Here is a 27,387-nt window from a genome sequence, read left to right as displayed (position 1 = left end):
CCACTGTGCTACTAATAAAGTTAGGCCTAGACCCTTCTGTTCCCTTATCATGTGCCACCCTGGCCTCAATGACTCTGCTTACCAGGGCTTTGCACCCCAGTGAATTTCATAGGAGAACTCCTTAATATAGAACCAATTCCAGGAGCATAATAATGGATGACATCTGCTGTAGTATATGAAATATGACTAGTATTTTTCAGAAAAATTCCATTTTAAATATTAAATGTAGTAGCACAGTGTAGGTTCTGACTAATGACTTTTACTATCGATACCCAGGAAAATTGTTGTACATGAGCAAAGAACTGGATGTAGTCATAGAATAGATCGTGTGCATGATGTGTGACTTACTAGAAAAGGAAAACTTGCAACTAACTCAAGAAGTTAATCATTCCCAGGAATGATGTCTTCGTTATGCCAGACAGATGTCTGTCATCACAGGAGATTTCTTTTGTTTATAATTTGTTTTAAAAAATAGTAAATGATGTCAATTTTCCCATACAGCTTTGTGGGATTTTCTTTTGTTTTGGTCTTTGCTGTCACGTATGAGTTTTTCACTCATGACCCTATTATTCAACAAATGATCCCACATGATTTTTTAGTTCAGTGTTTTTGACATAAACTAGTCACCAGAAAAGCTATTTGTATAGATTTTCCTGGTCATGGATTCTTTAACAGATAGTCAAAGAGATTTCATCAAAAATGACTTTTTCCTCAGGAAATTAAAACTCTCTGAGATAGCTGAGTTATGTACAATATAAACTGACAAATTGTTAAATATTTTTAAAAATATTTTTATTGATTTTTTTTTTTAGAGTGAGATGAAGGGAGAGTGAGAGTGAGAGAGGATCATTGATGTGAGAGTAGGACAGTGATTGGCTGCCTCCTGCACACCAGCTACCGTGGATAGAACATAAAACCCAGGCATGTGCCCTGACAGAGAATTAAACCAGCAACCCTTCAGTGCACGGGATGATGCCCAACCAACCGATCCACACCAGCCAGGGCTATTAAACGTTATTTTTAAATTAGCTTTATTAAATTGTAGTAATTTGGTAGAATGCCTTACTACTGACAGTGAAAATAGGCAAAATCTATTTAAAATTTTCTGGCAAAAGTTAGTTTAGTTGGTCTACACCATTCTTTTTTGACTTAACAACTATTTAACTTCCCAGAAATCTGTATTTCATGGAACATATTATTGGGAACATATAGCCCTTCTTTAAATTATTATATCCTTTTTATTTCACTAAAATTTATTTAGAGTACAATTAAAATAGTATTTTGAAAATTTATGAAACACTATAGAATATGATGAAAAATAACAGCCAATGTATTGAACAATTTATCATCCTAGATACTATTTTTCCCCCACTTATCAGCCTTAGCTGTTAAACCATTCTTCCGTGTACACAGTTCCAGTGACAAGGAACTCCTAGCATAAAGAAGGGGAATTGGTGGGAATTAGTAGTATCCTCTTTGGTTTGACTTGTCAAAGCTAGCTATTACAGTGAAGCCTTAAGTCACAGATGGCCTTTTAAAGATAAAACACTAAAGAGCAATAAAATATCCGATCTGGGCAGGGTAACAGCTGCAAAGTTCTAGAATAAAGCTGGGGGGGCATGGCTTTAAAGCAATGTTAGCTATAATTCAGCTCTGCTAGTCCAGGTAAACATATCTGATTGGTGACAGCAGGATCCCAGAAGAACTGTTGAATAGTGCAGAGAAGTGACATTCTGGAGATCAGCTTGAAATGCCACCTGGTTGTGGATTACAGAGAAGCAATGGCAGAAGGCAGGACCACTGAGCATGTGGCTGAGGAGAGAAGAGCCAGTGACTTTAGCTGAGTGGAGAGAGGCAACCTGGGCAGACTCATAGAAACAGGCTTTTGAAACTAAGGCTATGGAGACTTATAAATATATCATCTATAAGGACTCACTCATCAGACTTGGCTATGAATGAAAGTCATTTCATCCCACACAGTGAGTTGTGACAACCGTTTAACAGTAATAGTCAAATCACAACAGCATTCAAGTTCAGGAAATAATGAGCTAATTTAAAACCCATGGGGAATTTAAGACAAGCTAAATGGCAATTTATATCTTGAAGTTTCTCCAGGACACCTTCTATTATCACTGGGGTCATGGAGTCTTTAGCTCCTCCATGAAAATGTGCAACCTTTATTTCTGCATTACATGCCAAGGAAGATAATACATTTTCCACAGGAAAATGCCAACTCCTCTCTGGGCAAGCTTGCTGATAACTGACAATATCAAAGCCTGAACTGATAAGGCTCTGTTGGTTTCTGAACAAAGTGCTTTAGAGTTTTGTATCTGACATCATATGCTTTACACTGTCCCCAAACACAAGTAGACAAAATCCATTTCCAATCTGTTCCAGACTGTCTTGTGTATTTATGGCTAAGTACTGAATCCCAAGCTAATAGCCACTGCAGGAAAGAAAAATTAGTGATTTTAAATCAGGATTCAGTTAGTGTTCAGATATAAAGGATGCCTACTCCTTTGTAGGCATTTTTAAATGAGAGGACCAATTGTGTTGGGCCCCCCTTGCCTCTGCCTTAGTTGTGTCCACTTCCTGGAAAGCCATCAGCTCCCATCTGCCTGGTTAACACCAACATATTGCAAGTTGTGATCTCCTTTGTAAAAGAGAGTTAATCACACTCCTTTGTGCCAACACTATGTCCAGAACAATCTTCATTACAGCATTTAGCACTTTCTACAGCAGTTGTGTGTTTACATATACGTTTTCTCTGCTAGAACACTATGAGGGACTATGGCTGGCTCATGTATGATGCTGAATGAATGTCTGTTAAAGAAATAAATTGAAAAAACTGAATACATGTCATAAACTATAAACTTCTTTGGTGAACTGAAAACACATGACAAATGAGTACTGGTGATTTTGAAAATCAGTGAAAACAAGCATTTTCCTTGATAATCAGCAGTGATATATAAATATTTGTCCATTGCTTACCATGAGAGTCTTTAAGTCTTTAAGTCTTTAGTTAATAAGTAGTCTCATAATGTGCTATTATTCCGAATTAAAAATCATTTGAGTGGCAAAGCATGTGCTGGAAAGGTGCTTTGAGACTTTTTTCCACCGGAGAGAATATATTTGGCCTGACTCATTCACACCATTGCCTAGTCCCACTTTGGACCAACTGGAAGCATTTGGAAGTGCAGCTGGTTATATTCAGGGATGCCATCTGTAGCCATGAAAAAAGGGTCTTCCCTGATGAAGAGAAATGTCTGTAAATGTTTTACAAACATGATCTCTGTTTCTTAGTACAGTGTGCTTTGTTTTATCTTGTTTTGTTTTTCAGTCTATGAAGCATGAGTTTGAAGTCAGATATACCCATGACTCAAGCTCTAGCTCCTCTACTCATTAAGCTGTTAGACTTCAGAAAAGCTTCCTCAAAACTCTACAAACCCTTATTTCCTCATCTGTTGAATGATAAAAACACTGCTTCAAATATCTGTGAAAATGCAATGCAGTAGTGTATACGAAGTATCTATCTTGGTGCTTGGCCTAACTCAGGTTCACTATAGATGGCATTTCCCTTTCTCCTTGTCAACTCACCTGGAGATTGGTGTCCCCCAAAAATGAGTCCATTAGTACAATAGATGTACCTTAGCTCTTCTTTAACCTGTGGCTTGTACTCCCACCATTCCCACAGTTTTTAAGATCAATATGCTTGTAATTCATGGATATCCATGAATTCTAATAAGATGTGATTACACGGTGTCATTGCTCTGCTGTATGAAACGCCAACAAAAGTGTTTAAAAACCTTTCAATATTTATAACATTTTTCTATTAATATATTTTTAGCCCTTCATAAAACTCTAAAATATGACTATTAAATTGTACTGGACTGATCTTTTAACTTTTAAAATTAATTTTACAGTTACAGAAAGTCCCCAAATGCCCTTCATCCAGCTTTCCCTAATATTAACATTTTATGTGGCCATGGTACTTTATCAATACAATCAATACTAAGAAATTAATATTGGTACAACATATTTACTGAAACAAATACCTTATATGGATTTCACTAGTTTTTCCAATAATATTCTTTTTCTGTTTCACCATCCTAAATTGCTTTTAGTTATAATGTTTCTTACTCTTCTGTAATCTGTGGCAGTCCCACAGTCTTTGTCTTTTATGACCTTGAGACTTTGAAGAATGCAGGTTACTTGTTTTTTACAATGCCTCTCAGTTTAGGATTGTATGATGTTTTCTCCTGATTAAATGAAGTTAAACGTTTGTGGCAAGAATACTGCAGAAATTATGTATTTTTTTTGGTCCCTTGCTAAGGATAGTGTTGGCTGGATTTCTCCCCTATAAAGTTATGTTTTTTTCTTTATAACTAATATCTCAGGGGAGTGACATTTAGAATATGCTTTGTTCCTAGAGTATGCTTTGAGTACTTTTTTGTCTGATTAACAATAAGACTATACATAGAAAGGACTCTTACATCAAAACACAATTATTTTCACAGGTATCTAATTTTTACAATGTTAGAATATGTTTATATTAAAAATTAATATTAACTTCTGATCTCACAATATCATAGTAGCTTAGTTGTTCAGTTTTGAATGCATCAGTATTTTCTTCTAGACAGAATTTAGCTACATTTAACACGCTTTGAGCTTAACTGTGAATATGTCAGATAATGATTAGTGGGTAATCTTTAAAAGTAATATTTAGTACTAAACACTATTAAAACCTCAAAACAGATGGAATTCATAACTTGAGACCTATAATGAGATAATTCATTTGTAGCATAATATACTCCTTATGTCACTTTGTATAAGTTCCCTTCAAGTTTTAAAATCCCACAATTCTAAGGATCATTGGGTGTGTGTAACTGTGTGGGCATGTGTAGGTGTGTTTGTGTAATACTTACCAAGATGAATGTAGGCAGGAAATGACCACTTAGTGTCAAGAACTAATGTTACTGCATTTTTTTATTAAAATATTCAACTGTATTTGTGCAGAAGATTCCCTATCAAAGTTCCATTTTTAAGAATCACAACCTCATATGTTTCATTAGTGGACTATTTATGAGTGGGACTATTTATGACATGCTGAAATACTTGTATTGTAGCTATGTTCACTATGAGTGATCAGTGTCTCCTGGGAAGACCTGCTTGCTACTTTATATGTGGCAACATTTGTTATGTTTGGTGTGATCCTTATTGATAAGTACACATCAATTTAAAGTTGTTTTTTAAAATATCTCTGTAGCTTACTCACCATTCCCACTCACTACTCTTCTGCCTCGGTCTACAGATAATAAGTTTGCTCCTGGAATAGGAAATAATCTTATCTTTTTTGTTGTTATTATTTTGTCACTTCCCAAACTAATCCAGATTCTTCAAAGTATGAGAGAGCCCATAGTCATACATTCAGTTCCAATTCCATACTTTTTTGTTCACAAAGAAATAAATATCCAAACATAAACATTGGTTCTTTCTTTTCATTCGCATTTACATCTACCCTCTGGGTTCCATCTGGAACCAAAACCAGAAGTGCTGAAAGACCACAACAAAGGCTGCTTTCCTTGGAGTTTCTAGCTCACCGGAAGTGGGAAACAGTCATTTCACAGGCCCCATCTCACTATATTTTTCAGTCCAAATTCTACACAGCCCAGACTCATCTGTATTTCTAAATTGACAATAGAGGGTGCCTTTCAGAATGGACTCCAGCAAACAAGATCACTCTGGCCCTTTCTTAGTTAATTTGGAGGGCATTTAGGTTAAAAAAGAGAAAAGTACATATTAGTTCAAACATTTGGATTGCAGGAGCAATATAAAGAAATATTCCAAATATTGATTCACATTAATAAATTTAATTGAGTAGGACTAATTTATCTGTCTATAATTTGTTCCAACTTTCCTTTCCCTGAGTTAATTGGGAACTAACCTAAAATTCTTAGATAGTATAATGTATGCCCACTTTTCAGGTGATGTTTGCTTAAGAAAGGAAGCACACAACAGTGTTATCTTATATGGAGTCTCATTACTACATGGGTCCTAATGTGTTATAAGTAAGACTATGAACTCTAAACATAAATAGCAAATCAAGCCATATAGATAATGCTGCTACCCAACACCAAGTTCCATTATTTTTTTAAAATATACATCTTTATTGATTTCAGAGAGAAGAAGGGAGAGGGAGAGAGAGAGATAGAAACATCAGTGATCAGAGAGTCATTGATCAGCTGCCTCCTGCATGCACCCTGCTGGGGATCAAGCCCACACACGAACATGTGCCTTGACGGGGAATCAAACCAAGATCTCCTGGATCCTAAGTCAATGCTCAACCTCTGAGCCATGCTGGCTGGCCAAGTTCCATTATTTTAAAAACAACAGGAACCAGGTGGAGGGGGCCAATGGGAGGAATGGGGAGGACATCTGGGAGGACATCTGTAATACTCTCAAAAATAAAAATTAAAAAAAATAAATAAATAAAAAAATAAATATAAAATTCTATGTCTAAAAAATCTAACTAAATAAATATTATACAGCCTGGCTGGGCATGGCTCAGCGGTTGAGCGTTGACCTAGGATCCAGGTGATCGGGGTTCGATTCCCGGTCAGGGCACATGCCCGGTTGGGGGCTTGATCAGTGACTCATCATTGATGTTTCTATCTCTCTCTCTCCTTTCCTCTCTCTGAAATCAAAAGATATATTTTAAATAATAATAATAATAATAAAGTATTATACAAAAAAATTAAAATTGAAAACTTATTTGTAAACTCTTTCTAAAGCAGGATAACATCAAGCATTGAAAATCATCCATTTAAAAATTGGACAGATACATGCAAAAAAATGAAACTAGACCACAAGGTTACACCATACACAAAAATAAATCAAAATGGATGAAAGACTTAAATGTAAGTCATGAAACCATAAAAATCCTGGAAGAAAACATAGGCAGTAAAGTCACAGACATCCCACGTAGTGAAATTTTTACTGATACATATCCTAGGGCAAGAGAAACAAAAGAAAAAATAAACATTGGGACTATATCAAACTAAAAAGCTTCTGCACAGCAAAAGAAAACAGCCTCAAAATACAAGGGAACCCCACTGTCTGAAAAAACATGTTTGCCAAGGATGAATCTGATAAGGGGCTAGTTTCCAAAGTGTACAAAGAACTCATACTACCCAGCAAGAGGAAGACAAACAACCCAATTAAGAAATGGGCAAAGGACCTGAATAGACACTTCTCCAAAGAGGACATACAGATGGCCAAGAGACACATGAGAAAATGCTCAGTGTCACTAATCATCAGAGAGATGCAAATTAAAACCACAATGAGATATCACTTCACACTTGTAAGAATGGCCACCATCAACAAATCAACAAACGACTCCTGCTGGCGAAAATGTGGAGGTTCCCTAAGGTTCCCCTTTAGTACACTGTGGTGGGAATGCAGACTGGTGCAGCCACTATGGAAAACAGTATGGAGATTCCTCAAAAAATTAAAAATAGAACTGCCTTTTGACCCAGTGATCCCACTCGTAGGAATGTATCCTAAGAATCCTGAAATACTAATCAGAAAGAATATGTACCCCAATGTTCATAGCAGCACAGTTTACAATAGCTAAGATCTGGAAACAGCCCAAGTGCCCATCAGTAGATGAGTGGATAAAAAAGCTGTGGGACATTTACACCATGGAATACTACGCAGCTATAAAGAAGAAAGATCTCGTACCCTTTGGGACAGTATGGATGGACCTGGAGAATATTATGCTAAGTGAAATAAGCCAGGCAGAGAAAGACAAACATCACATGATTTTACTTATATGTGGAATCTAAAGAACTTAATAAACTGATGAACAGAATAGATTCAATGACATGGAAGCACAGATGAGACTGACAAATGTCAGAAGGATGGAGGCGGGTGGGTGGGTGGAGGGGGAGAGAGTAACCAAAGAATTTATATGCATATATGCACAACCCAAGGACACGGACAATGGTGGGGAGAGGGACTGGGGAGAAGGATGGGGTGGGGGTGGAACGGGTCATTGGGGAGAAAAAGGGACATCTGTAATATTTTAAACAAAAATAAAATTTAAAAATTAAAAAAAAAGAAGAAAAAAAAATCATCCATTTATAAAGCAACATTTTTAGAGATCTCTTCTGCACAAAGTTGAATGACTTAGCCAGCGTCTAATCTTCATTAAATTCAAAGTAAGACAATTACGTAGGTTAACTTTGTTCACCACAAATATTTTATTTGAACAAACTCTAAATAAAAGTCAAAATGTCTTCTACTCCTCAGTAAAGATGTTTAATTTTGTACTGTATTTTAAAAGGGCAACTACTTAGTAAAAAAGTGTAGCTGATAAGAATTTTTAAACAGAACAAAAATAGAATCTTAATTCATTGCCACAATCCTAAATTTTGTATCATTAAAACGAGCCAAGGATGATAATCATGATTCCAAAATAATTGTACTGATTTGTATTCACTTCCTATCCTATCCTCCAAACACCATCCACTCTGACAATTAATGGCCATGTTTTCTTTCAGTTCCAAAATATTTCATATACTTATCCTTCTACCTTGGAATATTTACTCCCTTTTATTTATATTTCCTCTGATAAGCTATCAACTTTATGAACGCAGCACAGTATTCAATGACTGTGCCGGTCCCTAGTCCTTTCACAGCCTCAGAAGGAGCCAAATCTACCAACGCCTTGATTTCAGATTTCTGGCCGGCAGACGTGTAATACTGTAAATTTCTGTTGTTCTGAGCCCCCCAGTTTGTGATACTTTGTTCTGGCAGTCCTCGGAAACTAATATACCTCAAAGGAGCTATCAGTCCTTTTCTTATTTTCTATTATTTTACTTTACCCTTTTAAATATTATTTTTTACATGAATTTGCATTTTTAAATGCTCTGGCTGGTGTAGCTCAGTTGGTTGGAGCATCATCTGATGCACCAAAAGGGGGTGGGTTCAATTCTCAGTCAGGGCACATACCCAGGTTGCAGGTCAATCTTCAAGTCAAGGCAACTGATCCATATTTCTCTCACCTCAATGTCTCTCTCTCTCTCCCCCTCTGTATGTGTGTGTGTGTGTCTCCTATAGATCCCTTCCTCTTTCTAAAATTATACATATATATGTGTGTGTGTATATATATATATATATGTATATGCATGATTCATACTACTGACAAAATCTTCAAAAAATAAGTAAAAAGTAAAGTTCATTTTTGTTTCCCCATCTCTGGCCTACTCTTCTTCTGAGAGCACCACTGTTCAGAGTTGCTTGGTATCATTCAGAAGTTATGTATACATAGTCAAGCATATATAATATCTATCATTTTATTTTGCTTAAATAAGATCTTAGTATACATAATGTCTTGCAACTTACTATATTGCTTTTAACAATATGGCTTATATACCCCTCCATATATTCACCTGCATCCTTCTCTAAGAATTATAAAATATGTCATTATATGGATGTATAGGTTATTTAATCTGTTCCCTATTGAGTTGTACCAAATTTTCTTGACACAAAACAGTCTAATAAATTCCCTTGTACATGAATCTTTGCAGACTTTATAAAGTATATCTGTAGAATAAATTCTTAGCATTATAATTCTATTTGTGAAATATTTCCTAGTTGCCTTCCATAAAGTATATAAATCTCTTTTACTATGAATTGCACTTGTTTTTGGTATTTTTTTATTCTATTTTTGTTTAAAATATTACAGATGTCCCTTTTTCTCCCCAATGACCCGTTCCACCCCATCCCGTCCCCCTCCCCAGTCCCTCTCCCCACCATTGTTCGTGTCCTTGGGTTGTGCATATATGCATATAAATTCTTTGGTTACTCTCTCCCCCTCCTCCCACCCACCCGCCTCCATCCTTCTGACATTTGTCAGTCTCATCTGTGCTTCCATGTCATTGAATCTATTCTGTTCATCAGTTTATTAAGTTCTTTAGATTCCACATATAAGTAAAATCATGTGATGTTTGTCTTTCTCTGCCTGGCTTATTTCACTTAGCATAATATTCTCCAGGTCCATCCATACTGTCCCAAAGGGTACGAGATCTTTCTTCTTTATAGCTGCGTAGTATTCCATGGTGTAAATGTCCCACAGCTTTTTTATCCACTCATCTACTGATGGGCACTTGGGCTGTTTCCAGATCTTAGCTATTGTAAACTGTGCTGTTCTGAACACAGGGGGAATTGCACCCTTTTCTTCATGAAAAAGCTTCAGTTTTAGGATCACTGTGGTATGTAAAGGATGATTTCAGATGGATTATGCTGTAATTACTTATTGCTAATATTTACCTCAGCTAATTATTCTAAAAATGTTCATTTGCTGTCTAGTACTGTAATTCACACAACAGCTCCTCAGTATTTTATGGCAGGGTGACTATAATACAGAGAAAACCGTTGTTACATTCAGAGACAATGTGAAAACAGATAATAATTTATTCCTTTGGAACATTACAGTGAAGTTAGAGTCTCAGAAACCTCATTTCTTGAAGAAAATTAATGGTCTTGATCTAGAAGGGGACTCTGTCTTTTTTGGGGGGGATGCAATTGTGCCAGGGTTGTTAAGGTTAAGAGGTCTCTCCTGACATTGGAAATAGCAGCAACCCAGGGGACAGGGAAGAAAAAGATCCTTCTGGGAGAAGCTGTGTGCCATGAGGAATGAATGTGTGTGTGTGTGTGTGTGTGTGTGTGTGTGTGTGTGTGTGTGTATATATATATATATTATTATTGATTTGAGAGAAAGAGGGGAAGTGGGAGAGAAATATCAGCTTGTTGTTCCACTTATTGATACATTCACTGGTTGATTCTTGTATGCACCTTGACAGGGGTTAAGTAAATTTTTCAAATTATATACTACACATATATATTCTGCACACATTTGAACAGGAAAATCCCTGTTAATTATATTATTGCATTCTACTAAGAGCTCTGACAGTCCACTCAGGAATTTGTGAAGTCTCCAGCAAAATGATGCATTCTAAATGTGGAGCTTTCTGGGGTTAATACCATTTTAACCAATGCTACTAAATATTACCTTTTTCATGTATCTAGACTCAGAGGAACTGAGAGATGATACTTTAGACCAGAAAAGCTGTCACTTATTTTCTTGAATATGGCTGAAGTTGACCAAATTACTAATCACACCAGTGAAGAAGGAAATGAGAGATGCTAATGAGTTTTTCCTTTCAAGATTAAGTTTTTTATTAGTGGAGGTAATCACTTTTAAGATCTAAAGGAATACTGAAAAAGATTCATATGGCCTTGAAAAGAAAAGGTTTCCTAAGATTCTTAGAGAAAGAGAGTTTAGCTGCATCTCACACTTCCATAGTTGTTTGACCAAGTGGGAGTTTTGTTTTTCTTCCAAAGTGGGCAGCCCAAAATCTTTATATCTTTCTGCTCATGGTTGCCTCATGGTTACAACATGGCTACTCCTTCCTTAGACTCACATCTGCATTCCAAGCCATAAGAAAAAACAGAGTAACAAAGAAAAAGTGGTATGAGGGAAGCAAAACTTACATGAGGGAAGCAAAGCTTTTCTAGAAACCTATAGCCTATATCCACTTACTTTTCTTTGGCTATAATTTGTCACAGGGCCATGTCCAGCTACAAAGGAGACTGGGAAATAGAGTTTTGATTGGTTGTTGTTTTTTAATGCCAGATACATTGCTACCTACAACAAAGCAAAGGTATTTGTTAGAAAGAAAGCAGAATGGATATTGTGTAGGCGCCTAAGTACTGAGTAGTACTGTCTGCTGCAGTACTTGAGGTCATTTAATGCAACTTTTCCCTCTCCCCTCCTGACCTTTCACACTTTTATATTGAGAAAATTAGATCAGGTGACTTACTCAGTATCACACAGACAGTTCATGTCACAGCTAGAACTAAAATTCATGAGTGCGACTCTTACCGTGGTGTCTTCCCAAAGTATGCTACTATTCTCTTACCCCATAAAATGTGCACAAAGACTACCCAACTATACTGATACAACCTTGTCTTCTCCCAGTTCCTTCAACTCTGTCAGCCAGTCCCTGGACCTGAGTCTGTATTGGGTATTGGGCTATACATTTTGTTTCATTCAATGTTAAGTGTAACATTGTTTGGCTGCACCTAGAAAATGATTAATATCCACTCCACCAGGCTGTTCTAACTTTCCCAAACATAAAAGAGTAAGATATCGGAGCTGCAATCAAAGATTAAGAGCTCAGGAGAAATTCAAAAGAAAGCACAGAATACAATAGAATATTCTTTGGCCTAAACTACAGAAAAGAGGGTGAGACTTTATTTTTTTTAATTTACCTTTATTGTTGAAAGTATTACAGATGTCTACTTTTTAGCCTCACCCCCAGACCTTTACCACATTATTGTCTGTGTCCATGGGTTAAGCATATCAATTCTTTGGTTAATCTCTTCCTCCCTCCCCACCCCACCTTCCCTGTGAGATTCATCTGTCTGTTCCATGCTTTCATGTCTCTGGATCTTTTTTTTAGTCAGTTTATTTTGTTCAGTATATTCCACATATAACTGAAATTTGTGATGCTTGTCTTTCTCTGACTGGCTTATTTTGCTTAACATAATACTCTCCAGGTCCCTCCATGCTGCCTCAAAGAGTAAGCAGTCCATCTTTTTTACAGCTGCATAGTATTCCATGGTGTAAATGTACCACAGCTTTTTTATCCACTCATCTGCTGATGGGCACTTGAACTGTTTTCAGATCTTAGCTGTTGTAAATTGCACTGCTATGAACATAGGGGTACGTATATTCTTTCTGATTAATGTTTCAAGATTCTTAGGATATATTCCAGGAAGTGGGATCACTGGGCCAAATGGCAGCTCCATTTTTAATTTTTTGAGGAATCTCCATACTGTTTTCCATAGTGGCTGCACCAGTCTGCATTCCCACCAGCAGTGTACCAGGGTTCCCTTTTCTCAGCATGCCCACCAACACTTGTCATTTGTTGATTTGTTGATGGAAGCCATTCTGGCAGGTGTGAGGTGATACCTCATTGGAGAAGTATCGATTTAGGTCCGTTGCCCATTTTTTAATTGGATTGTTTGTCTTCCTTTTGTTGAGTTGTATAAGTTTTTTATATATTCTAGATATTAATCCTTTATCAGATGTGTCATTCACAAATATGTTCTCCCATACAGTGGGCTCCATTTTCATTTTGTTGATGGTTTGTGTTGCTGTGCAGAAGCTTTTTATTTTGATGAAATAAAATTTGTTTATTTCATCCATTTGTTTATTTTCTCCTTTGTTTCTCTTGCCCTAGGAGATGTTTTGGCAAACATATTGCTATGAGAGATTTCTGAGATTTTGATGCGTATGGTTTTATGACACATTTAAGTATTTTATCCATTTTGAGTTTATTCTTGTATATGGTGTAAGTTGGTGGTCTAGTTTTATAAAGAGGGTGTGACTTTAAATTTTATTTACTTCAAAATCTGTCCTTCTCTCATTCTCTGCTCTATCCTTTGCAACATTGCTTTGATTTTTGTCTTATCTTGGAATTTACTGGAATTCTGGCTGTTTAGTTAGAACCAACAGGGCTGATCTACCAACTGTTGCACAACAGGCACCCAGTGGGAACTTCAAACTGAGGCTGAAATAGGGAGTCACACAGAGACAAGGCCACGATTTTTAAAAGTAAGAGGAGTGGTCCCTCAATCTGGCTCCTACTTACACTATGCTCTTCTGTGTTCTGCATTGTTTATTCTATTATCATGGGCTCATATGTGGGATTCTGGTATAAGCATTGAATATTTTAAGATATTATTATGCCCTATTGCCACTTCTGGTGAAGAGCTAGACTGCATCTATTGAGGTCAGGGCCTTGCCTTTTCAGCATAGCACCTTACACATTGTAGATATTAAATTAATACCTTTCCATTTTAAAGATGTCCACAATACTTAGGGCCACATTATGAATGAATCATTCTTCCTCTCAGATATGTGTTTCTCATGGGTGAACTTAGAGGTGTCATCTCAAGAAGATTACTTGACGTGATTATTAAAATATAGATTGTCAGCATATCAGTTTTTTCTTTAATGACTTTTTTGTTTGTTTTTACTTAAGATGTCAGATAAATCTTTTTCCCACCTCACAGCCTCTGGCAGGCAATTCATTCTTGGAATTCTCACCTCTCCATTATTTGCTCCCTTCAGTTCAGATGTCCTCACCTCAGAAAGGAGATAACTCTAACCTACCCAGTCATCAGTGATTGAGTTTGGTTCCCACAGAGCAAGTGGTCAGCGCATGCAAGGACACACCTTTCTCATTGATTGCTATTTGCCAATTACATGTAGGCTTTCAACAGCATAGGTTAGGACTTGGGCAGCTGTGGTCTGGACTCTCTTTCTAATGTCCTCCAGATGAATATTAGGGTGTGATCATAAACATACACACCACACAGACCCTAAAAAATAATTTTCAGGCACAGGTTCAATAAATCCAGACTTTTAAAAATATTTCAACATTATTTGCATATTTATGATTATATATAATGAATAACATATGTAAGTAATAATTGAAAACAAACAACTCAGTCTGAAATAGATGAATTTAGGTGATTTCGTGACATCTCATGGTGTGTTTCATATGGTATGTATTGTTCTGTAACAAAACATGTTCTTCAGGTTTTTCTTAATTATGTGTCTTGGAAGTCTCTCCACATTAGTTCATTTAGATCTATCCTCATAAATGTTCTTTATGCATTTCATGAGAGTTTCGCTGGAGTAGACTCTAAAGCCTGATTTCAGGGCTATGGAGTCTCTGAATTTTTTATTTTAGTATAAACTGTGTGCCAAAGTAGCTGAACCAATTTGCACTCCCATCAGCAGTATATAATGGTAATTATTTCTCAGTGCCCTCCATAACATTTTATATAAACATATTTTTAATCTGATACATGCATAATGACATTTTTTCTAGCCTTAATAAAGGTTAGTCTTCATCAAAAATAAATATATAGATAGATGTCACACACACACATCTCTTTCACAGATGATAAAGCTCCTCACATTATAAACTTAGTGCTATTTTAATTGCTTTATTATAATGAACATTTGAATATAAGTCACATTCCTAATCTTTAATAAGTATCCTAAACTCGTTTCAGTCATGAATTAAAAATGAAAATATGTTTATATATTTTCAACATTTCAAGAAGTCTATATACCACCCCATGCCTTTAGTCCCTTAACATTCTGGATGATTTCATATGAGTTCTGGGAACCTGAGCTGGGGATCAGGATGTTTGAGAGTGTGAGGGAAGGTGACTAAAAATTGTTCAGCCCAACCAGGCATGGCTTAGCGGTTGAGCATCAACCTAGAATCCAGGAGATTGAGGTTTGATTCCCAGTCAAGGCACATGCCGGGGTTGTGAGCTTGATCCCCTGCCGGGGGAGTGCAGGAGGCAGCCGGTCAATGACTCTTCATCATTGATGTTTCTATCTCTCTCCCTCTCCCTCCCTCTCTCTGAAATCAATAAAGATACTTTTTAATTGCTTATTAGAGAAACAATTACAGATCAAAGAAGAGATCAAACCAATTATTTCCCTCCATTATTGAGAATTTATTACATAAAAAGGGAGACAAGTCTCACCTTTCATGCATTCAATAAATATTTATTTTTTTCCTACTGTATGGTAGGTACCGGGTGTATTTATGAGTGAAATAACTATTTGTTCTCATGAAGTATTCAATCTAGTGGAAAAGACTCATGTAGCAAACCTAATTACCTAGTGGTGAACAGTATGAAGGAAACAAACGGTGCTGACATAGACAAATACAGAAATATATAATTGCACTAGAATCTCAAGAAGGCCTTGCCGAGACCTAAAATACCAAAAGATACTCTTCATGCAGAATTAAGGAGAGCATTCCTAACAGCAATTGGAGTATTTTTTACCTATCCCAAGTTGTGGTAGACTGTGAGAACCTGGTGAGAAGGGTGGCAGTGGAACCAGGTGAGGTAGGATGGAAGGACATAGGACAGGTACAGGTGTCAATAGCTTTAAAGAATAAGCTAAAAGAAAATGAGAGTGAACCAACCTGCCAGAGCAGAGAAGAGATGAGGGGAGAGGTTTCCCAGAGCCAACAAACTGCTGTTCTCCCCTGCACCTGTCGGACTGTGGAAGGCAGTGCTCAGTACAGATCAAGCCTCCGTAATATTCATGGCAGTGAGATGTTACCTACTTTTATAAATATATGAACATGTTTTTAATAAAATATATGTATTTAATTACACTTATGGCATACGTTAGGTCCTTAATAAATGTTGGAATAAAATTCATCTGTTCAATTAGCCTTCTTCCTGGAGAGCATCGTCCTCTACTATAGTATGTTATATTTTTAATATGTCAATGCACAGGTATCCTTTCAAAGTAAAACTTGCATCCATTTATTTTAAAATTGGCAAAGCAACACAAAAATAAAGATTAAATTGTCATTAGAATTTATATTAATCATCTAATGCAAGAAGCTACTTATAGCACAGACAACTACAGTACTGATAAGTCAATATGCTAAGAAGAGTAAACAGGAATTGCTTCTTTTTTTTTTAATATATCTTTATTGATTTCAGAGAGAGGAAAGGAGAGAGAGAGAGATAGAAACATCAATGATGAGAGAGTCACTGATCGAGCCCACAACCTGGGCATGTGCCCTCACCAGGAATCGAACCCTGATACCTGGATCCTAGGTCCACGCTCAACCGCTGAGCCACGCCCGGCTGGGCAAGAATTGCTTTTTTATCCATAAATGTTATTTGGCACCAAAAAAAACTTACTTTTTAGATTTTACTACTATGGGGCAGGTTAATTACAATAACAACTAATATCTATCATTTTAATGCAGGATTGTGGTTTGCTGATTCACCCGGAGAAAACCTGTGGGTTACAGCCTATTTCTTCTGACTATATTGAGGCCATTTCACAGCCCAAACTAAAAATTTGTCCATCTGGGGACACAAAAGGTGACTATTGCATTGGATATCATATCTCTTTAAAAAACTTTAATATAGATAAGTATATGCTTATTTTAAAAATCCTTATACAAAAAACTCAGAGTAGTAAATTACTTTTTCATTAGTATGAACTGCAGCACATGAAATTAAAAAAAAAATGTAAATGCATTGTTTTAATATGTGAAATATTTTGGTTAATTAAATACTTTACTCTTCACCCTCTGTTCTTTGCCCAGTTAATTCACATTCATCTACAGATCTCAGCTCAAACATGACTTGTGCTAGAGTCTTCCTTGAGCCTCTGATTTGTTTCCTTATTGTATGTCCTCATAATACCCTGTGCTTTCCTTCCATAGCAGTTTCCAGGATTATTTAAATGATTACGTATGTAATTAATTGGTTAAAGTCAGTGTTCCCAGGTTGTTAGCTGCATAATAAGGGCAGGAGTCTGATTTGTTCACAATGTATCAATCCACTTCCCACTATACTTTCTACAGAGTAGGCACAAAATTAGTATCTGTCGACCTTGTGAATCAAAGACCTGCAAAGAATACAAGTTTCATTTTATTTTTTAAATTTTATTTTATTTTTTTCATCACCATTTACCCCCTCTATGCCCTCTTCTGCCTCCATCCATCCCCCTCCACCCCCGAAATTACCTCACTGTTGTCCATGTCCATGAGTTCTCTCTCTCTCTCTCTCTCTCTCTCTCTCTCTTTTTTTTTTTCTCAATTCCCTCCCTCCTCAACTCCCCCACCCCAAGCTGTCTGTCTGCTCTCTATCTATGAGTCTGTCTCTATTTTGCTCAGTAGTTCAGTTTGTTCATTAAATTCCACATATGCGTGAAATCATATGGTACTTGTCTTTCTCTGACTGGCATATTTCACTTAGCATAATGTTCTCGAGGTCCATCCAAGCTGTCAAAAAGGGTAAAATTCTCTTCCTTTTAAAGCAGAGTAGTATTCCATGGTGTAAATGTCCCACAGCTGTTTTATCCACTCATCTACTGATGGGCCCTTGGGCTGTTTGTAGACCTTAACTATTGTATATAACACTGCAGTGAACATAGGGTTACATATATTCTTTTGTATTAGTGTTTCAGGTTTCTTCAGATAAATTTCCTGAAGTGGAATTGCTGGGTCAAAAGGCAGCTCCATTTTTAATCTTTTGAGGAAACTCCATACTGTTTCCACAGTGGCTGCCCCAGTCTGCATTCCCACCAGCAGTGCATGAGGGCTCCCTTTTCTCCACACCCTCGCCAGCACTTGTTGTTTGTTGATTTATTGATAACAGCCATTCTGACAGTTACACATTTCATTTTAAATCATTTTCTTTAATTTAAAAAAGTCTTTGGGAATGATCAATAATATCTCCCATATATTGAGCATAATGGAGGCAGGAAAATTATGATGTCAAATACAAATCAGTGTTCAATCCTGCCTAAGCAGAGAGCAGGCCACGAATGAGAGACTTTGGTGCCACTGTCTGCATTCCCAGTGTCCCCTTCGCAGCATGCTTCTTTCAGTGGAGACCAGTGAGGTCAAGCCAAAGCCGAGACTAAAAGTGCCTTCAAGGAGATAAGAGGTGCAGGGATCATCTTCCCTAAGATTCCTGGTTACCACTCTGGCCTCCTGACCCCAGGTCTCCCTTCCTCTAAAAAGTCTGAAAAAATACTCAGGAGCTTTTCTACCCTTGCCATGAACTTCACACCACAGTTTAAATGGCATATGAGTTTCACAAATGGGCAGGACGAATCACAATTTGGCACGCATAGGTAACAAACATGTTCTTGAACATGTGTTCTAAATAATAAATTACAGTCAGTGCATAGAGAAGGATTTACCCATTATGGTGTGTCAGGTGGTATAATTTATGATTCTCTTGGTGAAATGAGATACAGTTATATACTCTTGTATACAAAGGGAGACACTGATGTGTCTAGTATTTTTTTATCAGATGACAATTTATGAGAATCATAAAACAACTTAATTCCATTCCTCCTACTGAACCAAGTCAAAAGTTCTCCAACAAAAAGTCAAAGATACATTACTGAGATTCTTCAAGAAGTCTTGTCCACTAAATTTGCAGTAACTTATGCCAGGCCCTGATATGAAGCTGTGACTGGGCCTGTTCCTTACAGGAGAGGCCGCCATAGAACAGGAGCCTTCAGGTAACTTGAGTAGCTAGGCTTCTTTACAGAGACCCCCAAACTGGCTCCCCCAGCAAGCCCGTCATCCTGGTCTGACAATTCCAGGCCTCCATAATCCGACCCTTCCTATCTCTCCCCACTCCTCCCAACCTCTCAGCCTCATTTTATGCCGATAATGCTGCCGCAGGACTCCAGGCTACTGCTCATGCTCTTCTCTGCTCCTTCAAGTATTCTTCCCATCTTGGCCTAGTTCTCCTGATGCTCCATCTTCCTCTGCAGAACGCCTTTCTTCACACCCCCCCCCCAGATTAGCTTCTCTCCTGTGCTCCCAGAATACCTTGGGCACATGTCTACAATAGCACTTATCTCATTGTTTCAAGTGCTTAATTTACACGTTTCTCTTTCTCGAATCAGTAGTCTGTAAAGTGTAATGATGCATCTGAATGAGTCAATGGCACAGGATGAAACCAGTAAAGATTAAAATATTTGTACATTTATTTTTTATCTAATCATTCTTATTTTTGTTTTATAATGCACTTAATATATCATATAGAAGTCTAGGCACATCTGTTACAGTGTGTGTGTATTAATATGCCAAATGTGCATCAGCAATACATTTTTACCGATGACTGCCCTGGATTGCATGTTTCTCCAGAGCAGAGATTGTCCCTTATTTATCCTTCAGTGTTTAATACATGATTTTAAAATGGTTGCTGAACTAAAACCAGATCCAAGCCCTCCTCCCTTCCACAGGAGAATGCGAGCAGCCAGGGCACAGTCAACCAAGGATAACTGCTCAACCCTTGAGGTCTTAAATATTCGAAGTAAATAAGATTGGGGACAGCCATTTACAAGAATGGATTTTTCGCTGCTGGGGCTAATTTCCTTCCTTGGTAGTAGGACTCCCTCCTGTTGAAAAAAGTTACCACGGTAGACAGCATTTGAAGGAAGTTTATTTAGGAGCTCTAGCTTTATCTTATTAGTTTTTTAGGCCACTGATTGCTTCCAAATTCTGATTTTCACAGCACATTACAGGCATTGGCAGAATTGGATCCATTTTTTCACCTTGCCAATGTAATGATGGTCAAAATGTCTTTTCTATATCACTAGCTAATACAATTTGAGTGGATATATTTGGTAATTCTTAAATTGATTTTTAACCTTTAGAAAATGATTTAAGTATAAGACACAACCTGAGAATAAAATCTGTTACATCACAAAGAAAAAATAATTCTTCTAATTTGGAGAAAGAAGAAATTTATAAAATGATTATTGAATGAAAATTACCTTTTAGGAAAATAGTTCAGATTTCATTTTATGATATGTAAACAAAAGCTTTAATCAGATCATATTTTTAGGAAGGAAATATGACAAGTTCCACTTCAATGTCTCTAATATTGAAAATATGGCTGTATTTGTCTTCTTAAGTAAAACCTGCTTTATTTTATAGCATTATAAAATCTGGAATTAGTATTATCATCTATATAATTTTATATCTCGCCGTGGTCCTAAATCACAATGTTAATTTTTTTTTCATTATATCGCCAATCCAATTCACTTAAGTGACTGAAATCTAACTTGCATTGAACACAAAGCTATAATTATAAATCAAATCATTTCTCCCAAAAGGCAGTTTTATACCTCAGAATGTTTTTCACTAAAACATATGTCATATTTTATTTCAGAAGTCACATATTTGATTCATTCAATGTTTAAATACGTAGCATAGTATTTATGTCCTTCTTTTTGACAATTTTAGTTAGGAGCTGGTATCATTTAAGATGTCAGGAACTCCAGTCCTGCAGATGTTATGCAGATGTATATTTTAAGCAGTATTACTAACTTAATAAAAAGCATTGTTAACCAATACAAAAATGCAGAGTTATGACTGGATAAATGTATAGTAGTATGAACCATTGGGGCCAAGTTTTTAGAGACTCATCAGCTGTCCTTCCCCCCCCCTCAAACTAATTGTACCCATATTTGTATCTTTGTGCTTGTATTTGGCCACTTGTTTCTTCAACATTAGCAGCAAGTGGCCAAAGAGGCCTCAGTTTGTGCAAAATTAACTGTCAGCAAAGGATGGAGGGTAGGAGGAGCAGTGTCTATGGGAGAGGATGCATGTGTTCTTAGATGCTCAAAAATCTGATGAAAGCTGAGCCCTTCAGAATACTACTAAATATAAATATAATCTCATTAGCAGAAATACCTTTATGTCCCCAACATCCCTCCATCCTATTAGAAAGAAAATTAACAATCTTTTGGTTTTAAACATGGTCTCTGTCAACACATGAGCCCACTGAATAAATGCAGGTACTTAAAATAAAGATAAATTCATTAAAAACAACAACAACAACAACAACAAAAATCCTGTTTATGGGTTTTCCTGTAAGTGCTACCAGGGAGACTGTTAGGCCATATTTCACTTTCAGCTGGTGACTTTGTGCTGACCTAGCCCAACTGATAAAAGGGTCAGCAAATTGGAGACTCCTAGGCCTCAGTTCTGGTGCAGCCCTGTCATTAATGGCATGATTTCACTCTGTCATTTAACTCTGTGGTCCTCAGTTTAGCTCATCTCTAAAAGAGGGGGAAGGGAAGGAAGAGATCCAAGGCCCATTTCAACCCCATCCAAGAGGGTTCTATACGCCCACAAAACACAAATCTCTATGAAGTAAAGTCTCCTCCAGAAGGAGGTTCACTTGAGAAATTAATCAACAAACGTTAAACTTAAGGCTGTGTCTAAATCACATAGAATTAGAAGAGATCAAGCAAAGAGGTGAAGGGGAAAAATTAGATTTAGAAAGCAAGTTATATTTTGAATGAAAAACACAGAAAAATTATGAAAGAGAATCAGATGGCGAAATAGGCACACGCCTAAAATGTTCTGTTTTATCTTTTAGTAGTACTGCTATACTCTACATGTGGAAACTGGAAACACCTTTCGCCCAGCAGGCCTTTTCCTCCCCAATATGCACAGTCTATTCTGTAGGCCAGGCACTTCTTCAGTCCCACTTCTCTCAGGTCCACCTCTTCAGTGTCCCTAAAGCACCACCTATTCCATATGCCCAAATCTTGCCTATTCATAGACCTGATTTCATTTAATGTATTCCTTCCAGACAACTCTTGCCCATGGCACTTTCTTTATTCTGAACTACCATGGCTTACTTCAGGTAGGGGTGGGGAGCAAAATATATTCATCAATTGCTAGGTATCAGGCACTATGGCAGGTATTATACATATTTTCCTTACTGAGAAAAGACTAAGTAATCTGTACAATTAAACAGTGGTTCTCAACCTTGGCTGCATATGGAATTACCTGAAGAGCATTTAAAAAATACTCTGTGAGTCCCATTCCCAGCCCAACAGCTCTGATTTCATCAGCCCAGCAAACAGCCTGGGCATGAGGATTTTATAAAGCTTTCCAGGTGACCCTAATGTGCAGTGTTGAGATCCACAGAATTAGCTGGAGGCAGAGCCCAGGTGTGTGTCTCCAAAGTCCAGGCTCTTTTAGTGCCACACAGATATTTTTGCTTAATTATGTATTACTTATCAGTATGCTATATTGCTCTACATGTGTAAATTATAGACCTTTAACCTGATTATAAATTTTTGAGGTTTAACATTATAGTTAAGAAGCTTAAATTAGTTAATTTATTAAAAGTGCTCAGAATATTCCTAGCATCTGGCAGGTGCTATAAATATGTTAAATATTTTTTTAATTGTTGTGATATTTTAACACCAATAGCATCTAACATCTATTAGGGAAGCTACTTCAATAATGTACTAAATTAAAATCCTCCTAGAGAGTAATATTTTCTTTTATCTCTCCCAGTTTCTCTCTCTTAATATATCTACACTTTTTCTGTTTCTGTGGTCATCTAATAAGCTATAAGCTAGATCTCCTTTCACACACACTCTCACATACACAATTCTGACATTCCCATGGTCATGAGATGTAAACGGCACCATATTCATCCCCTGAAAGGAGAAATTCTTCCCACTAAAATTAATGTAACACCTGATAGTTTTGTTAGCAGAACCACAAATCAAAGCCAGAATGGGTAAAGTTTTTCCAATTTGTCCTTTCAAACTCAAAAAAGTAGCTGGGAATATTTAGCTCCTCAATATTTTAAAGAGAAACATTTAGTAGTAACATAAGCAAGACCTTCAAGGTAGAGCAAATTACTGTTGTAGACATCAGGGTGTTCTCTACAAAGGATATAAATGACTACTTCATATTTAATGTGTAGTTCATACTCCATTTCTGAAAAGATAAACAGGGAAAAATCAAAAATCGTTTCTTATTTTTTTCTAATAAATTATTAATGTATTAATTCACACTAAATCTGAAGTGTTTCGGATGCATATTACTTGATCAATAAAATAGAAAAGACCTTAAATACACTGAGAATATTCATTTATTTTGTAAACATTGACTAAAGCTTGTGGGCTACCTGGTGCCTGAAGTCTGTTATTAACAAGGGTGAAAATGATATTGTAACTGTGCTTGATACATTAAATACATTATCCCATTAAACCCACACCAATCATTCGGGAACACTACATGCCTCATCTAACAGCTGAAGAAATAAAGACAAAGAGCTAGAAAGAGGTGAAAAGATTCACACCACAAAGGACATCAATTAAATTAAAGAACTACTCTTCAAAATAATAAATGATCAGAATGTAAAGTAATTTTCTTATTGGATTGCTAACTTAAGCATGAGCTAAACTAATAAATATTCGTGATCAACTACCTCAATATTAGTGGTTCCCACCTACTTTGGTCCTATTAAGGGCCTAATGTACAGTTTAAAAATATAATTATTTTTTAAAATTGTTTTTAAAATATACTTTTTAATTGAGTAGTACCTGATCACTTAACTTTTTATAAGTATGCGGTTTCGTGGAACGAACTCATACTTGATTTCAGCATGAACTGTGCTATTTCAGAACATTATTAAGTGGTGCAATTCTGTTCAGTTGGAAAGAGGCCACACATTGCTCCACTCGATTTGTGTCCCAAGAGTGGTCTTCTCGTTGCAACTTCTGTGATAGTGTGTCACAGTTGAATCCCAAGGTTAACTGCACACTGTAATTTCATCAGTAGAAACTGAACCAAAGGGGTTTTGGTGTCTATTCCAGGCCAATGGATCGTGCCTTGCCTTAGTTGTTCAGACAACAGAACCTGTGACTGGAGAGAAATAACTTGGCAGCCCCACAACTGCCAACACGGTGTCCTAACTAAGCCTCAGCTGCAGCAGTGCCTGGGAGGAAGGAAGGTAGGTTCTGGATCCAGTGGTGCAATCCTTTCATTTACACCACCTGCAGCACCTAAGACCATACAGTCATATCTGCTAGACCAATTCCTGCCCTCTCACTCTGCAGAGCACAACTAACAATGCAATTGGCCTTTTGACTTGTGTAAATGTTATCATAGAGGAGCCTTAACAATTCTTGCTCAGACTCAATTATGTCCAAATAAGTCTATTTGACAGATGGAGGGTATTAAAGTCATATCCTGTGCTGATCCAATTCCATGCTGGTTTTCTCAGCACAAATTGGTAAGAGCTTGCCATGTCCACTGACAGTTGGCAGTTCAGAGCAGCTGGCCTTGACAACTGCAGCTCTAACAAGGCACAGCAGTCAAACAGACATCTGCAGTTCGCACAAGCATTGAAATGTTCCTTCATGTAAGACTCACTCCTGCTGGAGCTAACCGAACGCATGGCATTGTCTCTCCACACTAACCTTCCTGATTTCTTTCACATTCCCGAGCAGGTCTCGCATGGACCTCCTTAGGCTGCTTTTCCTTTAGTGCGGCTCCTAAGCTGATTTCTTGGACATGCAGTGTCTTCTTGCTAGGCTGAATAGGTAGATTCCAGCAGAGCTCTTGGACGTGCAAACTGGGCACATAGACTGAGATGCTTGGTTACCATGAAGTAAGTAAGCCTTATCCAGATTTTCAAAGCACTTTTATTAGATGAGCATTTCCTTAAAAAATTGTAAACTCTCACACATGGGCAAGATTGAGTTCAAAACTGATTGAAAAAAAAAAAAAAAAAGCTCTATTAATGCATAAAGAGAAGGACACTGGAATGGGTGTATGCCAGTTTTTCATATTTTCAGTTTATATTTTCTACTAGCAAACCATTTCAGAAGAATTACGGGGGGTGGGGGCAGAGGATGGACCTCTTCTCCATGGTGACTGCAATGTAAACACTCCTATTTTGTGACTGAGACTATTTCTAAAGATAAAGCAGCAGTTCTCATTGCTTATTTTAAAGGAAGGAAAGAAAAACATTTAGAAACATTATTATTAACTGAGCATTGATTCTGCACACCTTGTGTCCAACCAGACTGTTAGCTCCATAAGGCAGGACATCTGTGTGAATCATTGCCATAATCTCATTCTTAGCACAATTTTTTATAGATAATAGTCACTGAATAAATATTTGTTGAGTAAACAGTAAGTTGAAATCTTGTTTATTTCTAATCATCATTCTGCGAGGTTATGTTATATCTGTTGTTTTCCACTTAAGAAAAGTAAAGCTCTGAGAGTTTAAGTAATTTGTCCATGATGGCAAATGGCTGCGAGTGGCTACTACACAGGCATTTTTAACCACCAACTTGGACAATCCAACCTTTATATCTCAGAAATGCAGGACTGGAAGCAATAAAAGTAGTTGTTGCCATAATAATCAGACTTTTCTAAACTCTTTCAGAATACCATTCCGACCTCAGGATTTAGAGGGTTCAGGAAAATTCCAAGATGTCACAATCTATTAACCTGAAAGGCAGTAGATGTTAATTTAAGTTCATCACTAAATTCCATGGCTTTGGACATGACATTTATTTTTTCTCAGATTCATTTTTTTCATCCGTAAAATAATGCCCACATGATCTAACCCTAGGCTGTAGACTAATCAACATTGTAGAAAGCTAAAAGCCTTCTTTCCTATCTATCTGAAAATACCAGAGACTGGGTAGCCTAAAGGGATATTTATTTCTCACAGTTCTGAAAGGTGAGAAATCCAAGATCTGGGTCTCTTTTTGCTGTGTCCTCACAAAGCAGAGGAGAGCTCCAGTCTCCTCCTCTTCCTATAAAGATTAGCCTCCACCCTTGTAACCTCATCTAAACCTAATTACCCCTAAAGGCTCTATCTCCTAATACAACCACATGGGGGTTAAGGGTTTCAACATGTGTATTTTGGGGGGACAGAAACTATCTTGCTAATTTTAAAGAATTATTAGCAATTATATACAGTAATGGTAAGAAAAATGGAAGATCACTTTTTCCTACCTGTTAGACAGATAGGATATTGCAAAGTCTAAAAATAAAGACCTATGTTCAGGTTAGATGATCCTAGCAAGGATCTGACTTCTTTGAGGAAAGGACTTATCTCAGTGATTTTCATAGTGCAGAGCTGTCCTTCAGACCTGCATGCTCTGAAATTCACATTAGCCAGCACACTGGCAATGGTCCTACAGAGTCTGTTTTGCTTACTAGGATGCTAATTTATTCTATACACAACAGGGAAGCAGTGTACAATTTAAGCAGAGGATTGGCAAAATCAGAATTAGAAAGATCATCCCTCAGCAGTATAGAGACTGCCTGGGGGAAGGGGGAGACGGGTGCTGGGGAGACGGAGGCTGCTTAATGGAAAAATTCAGTCATGTACCACTGAGGAGGCAAAAAAAGTATAGAATATGTATAGAATAACCCCATCGATGGAAAAACTAATGCAAACACACTTACATACACAGAAAGTTTCTGGAAGCAGCAAACAGTTAAGAGTGTTTGCGTAAGTGGAAAGGAGTGAAAGAGGGGTGGGATGGTGACAGACTGGCTACAAAGTTTTCAAGGCCCAGTGCAAATGAAAACGCAGGACTCTGTATTCAGCATTGTTAAGACTTTCAAGAAGCTGACCGCAGCACAATGAACCAAGCACCAGACCCGTGCAGCTGCCCAGCTTACATGCCCGCGAAGCCAGCTCCGAAGGAAAAAGCATTGCTGAGAGGTGAAGAGATCTGTTTAACTATTCATATTATTTTCATTTTTTTATAATCTGTGAGCATTTTGTAAATCTAAGAATCTATATTTTAAAATGTTATTATAAGTCAGAACTAGGGGAAAACAGTGGAAATGCAAAGGAGCAAAAGCCTGTGGAAGAAAATTTATACTTAGAAGTCACAAGACTTGAGAATATACAGGCAGGTGCATATGCTCATAT

The 27,387-nt window shown here is 37.1% G+C and overlaps 1 protein-coding gene across 2 annotated transcripts in view; it reads left to right on the top strand.

The window, feature by feature from the left end:
- Window positions 1-27,387, top strand: part of CPED1 (cadherin like and PC-esterase domain containing 1) — a 268,666-nt gene that overhangs the window by 207,135 nt on the left and 34,144 nt on the right. Inside the window, exons 17-18 of one of the 2 annotated variants that reach the window (XM_081147893.1) lie at window positions 16,896-17,013; window positions 24,299-24,435. The exons of the other annotated variant lie outside the window; for it this stretch is intronic. Coding sequence (XP_081004019.1) covers window positions 16,896-17,013; window positions 24,299-24,435 — 255 coding nt within the window. The remainder of the gene's footprint in view (window positions 1-16,895; window positions 17,014-24,298; window positions 24,436-27,387) is intronic. 2 annotated transcript variants of the gene reach the window in all.

This window comes from Miniopterus schreibersii (genome assembly GCF_964146895.1).
Source record: "Miniopterus schreibersii genome assembly, chromosome: 9".
NCBI lineage: Eukaryota > Metazoa > Chordata > Mammalia > Chiroptera > Miniopteridae > Miniopterus > Miniopterus schreibersii.
The sequence above is the reverse complement of the archived record's forward strand: the minus strand, read 5'-3'. Positions and strand labels throughout refer to the sequence as shown.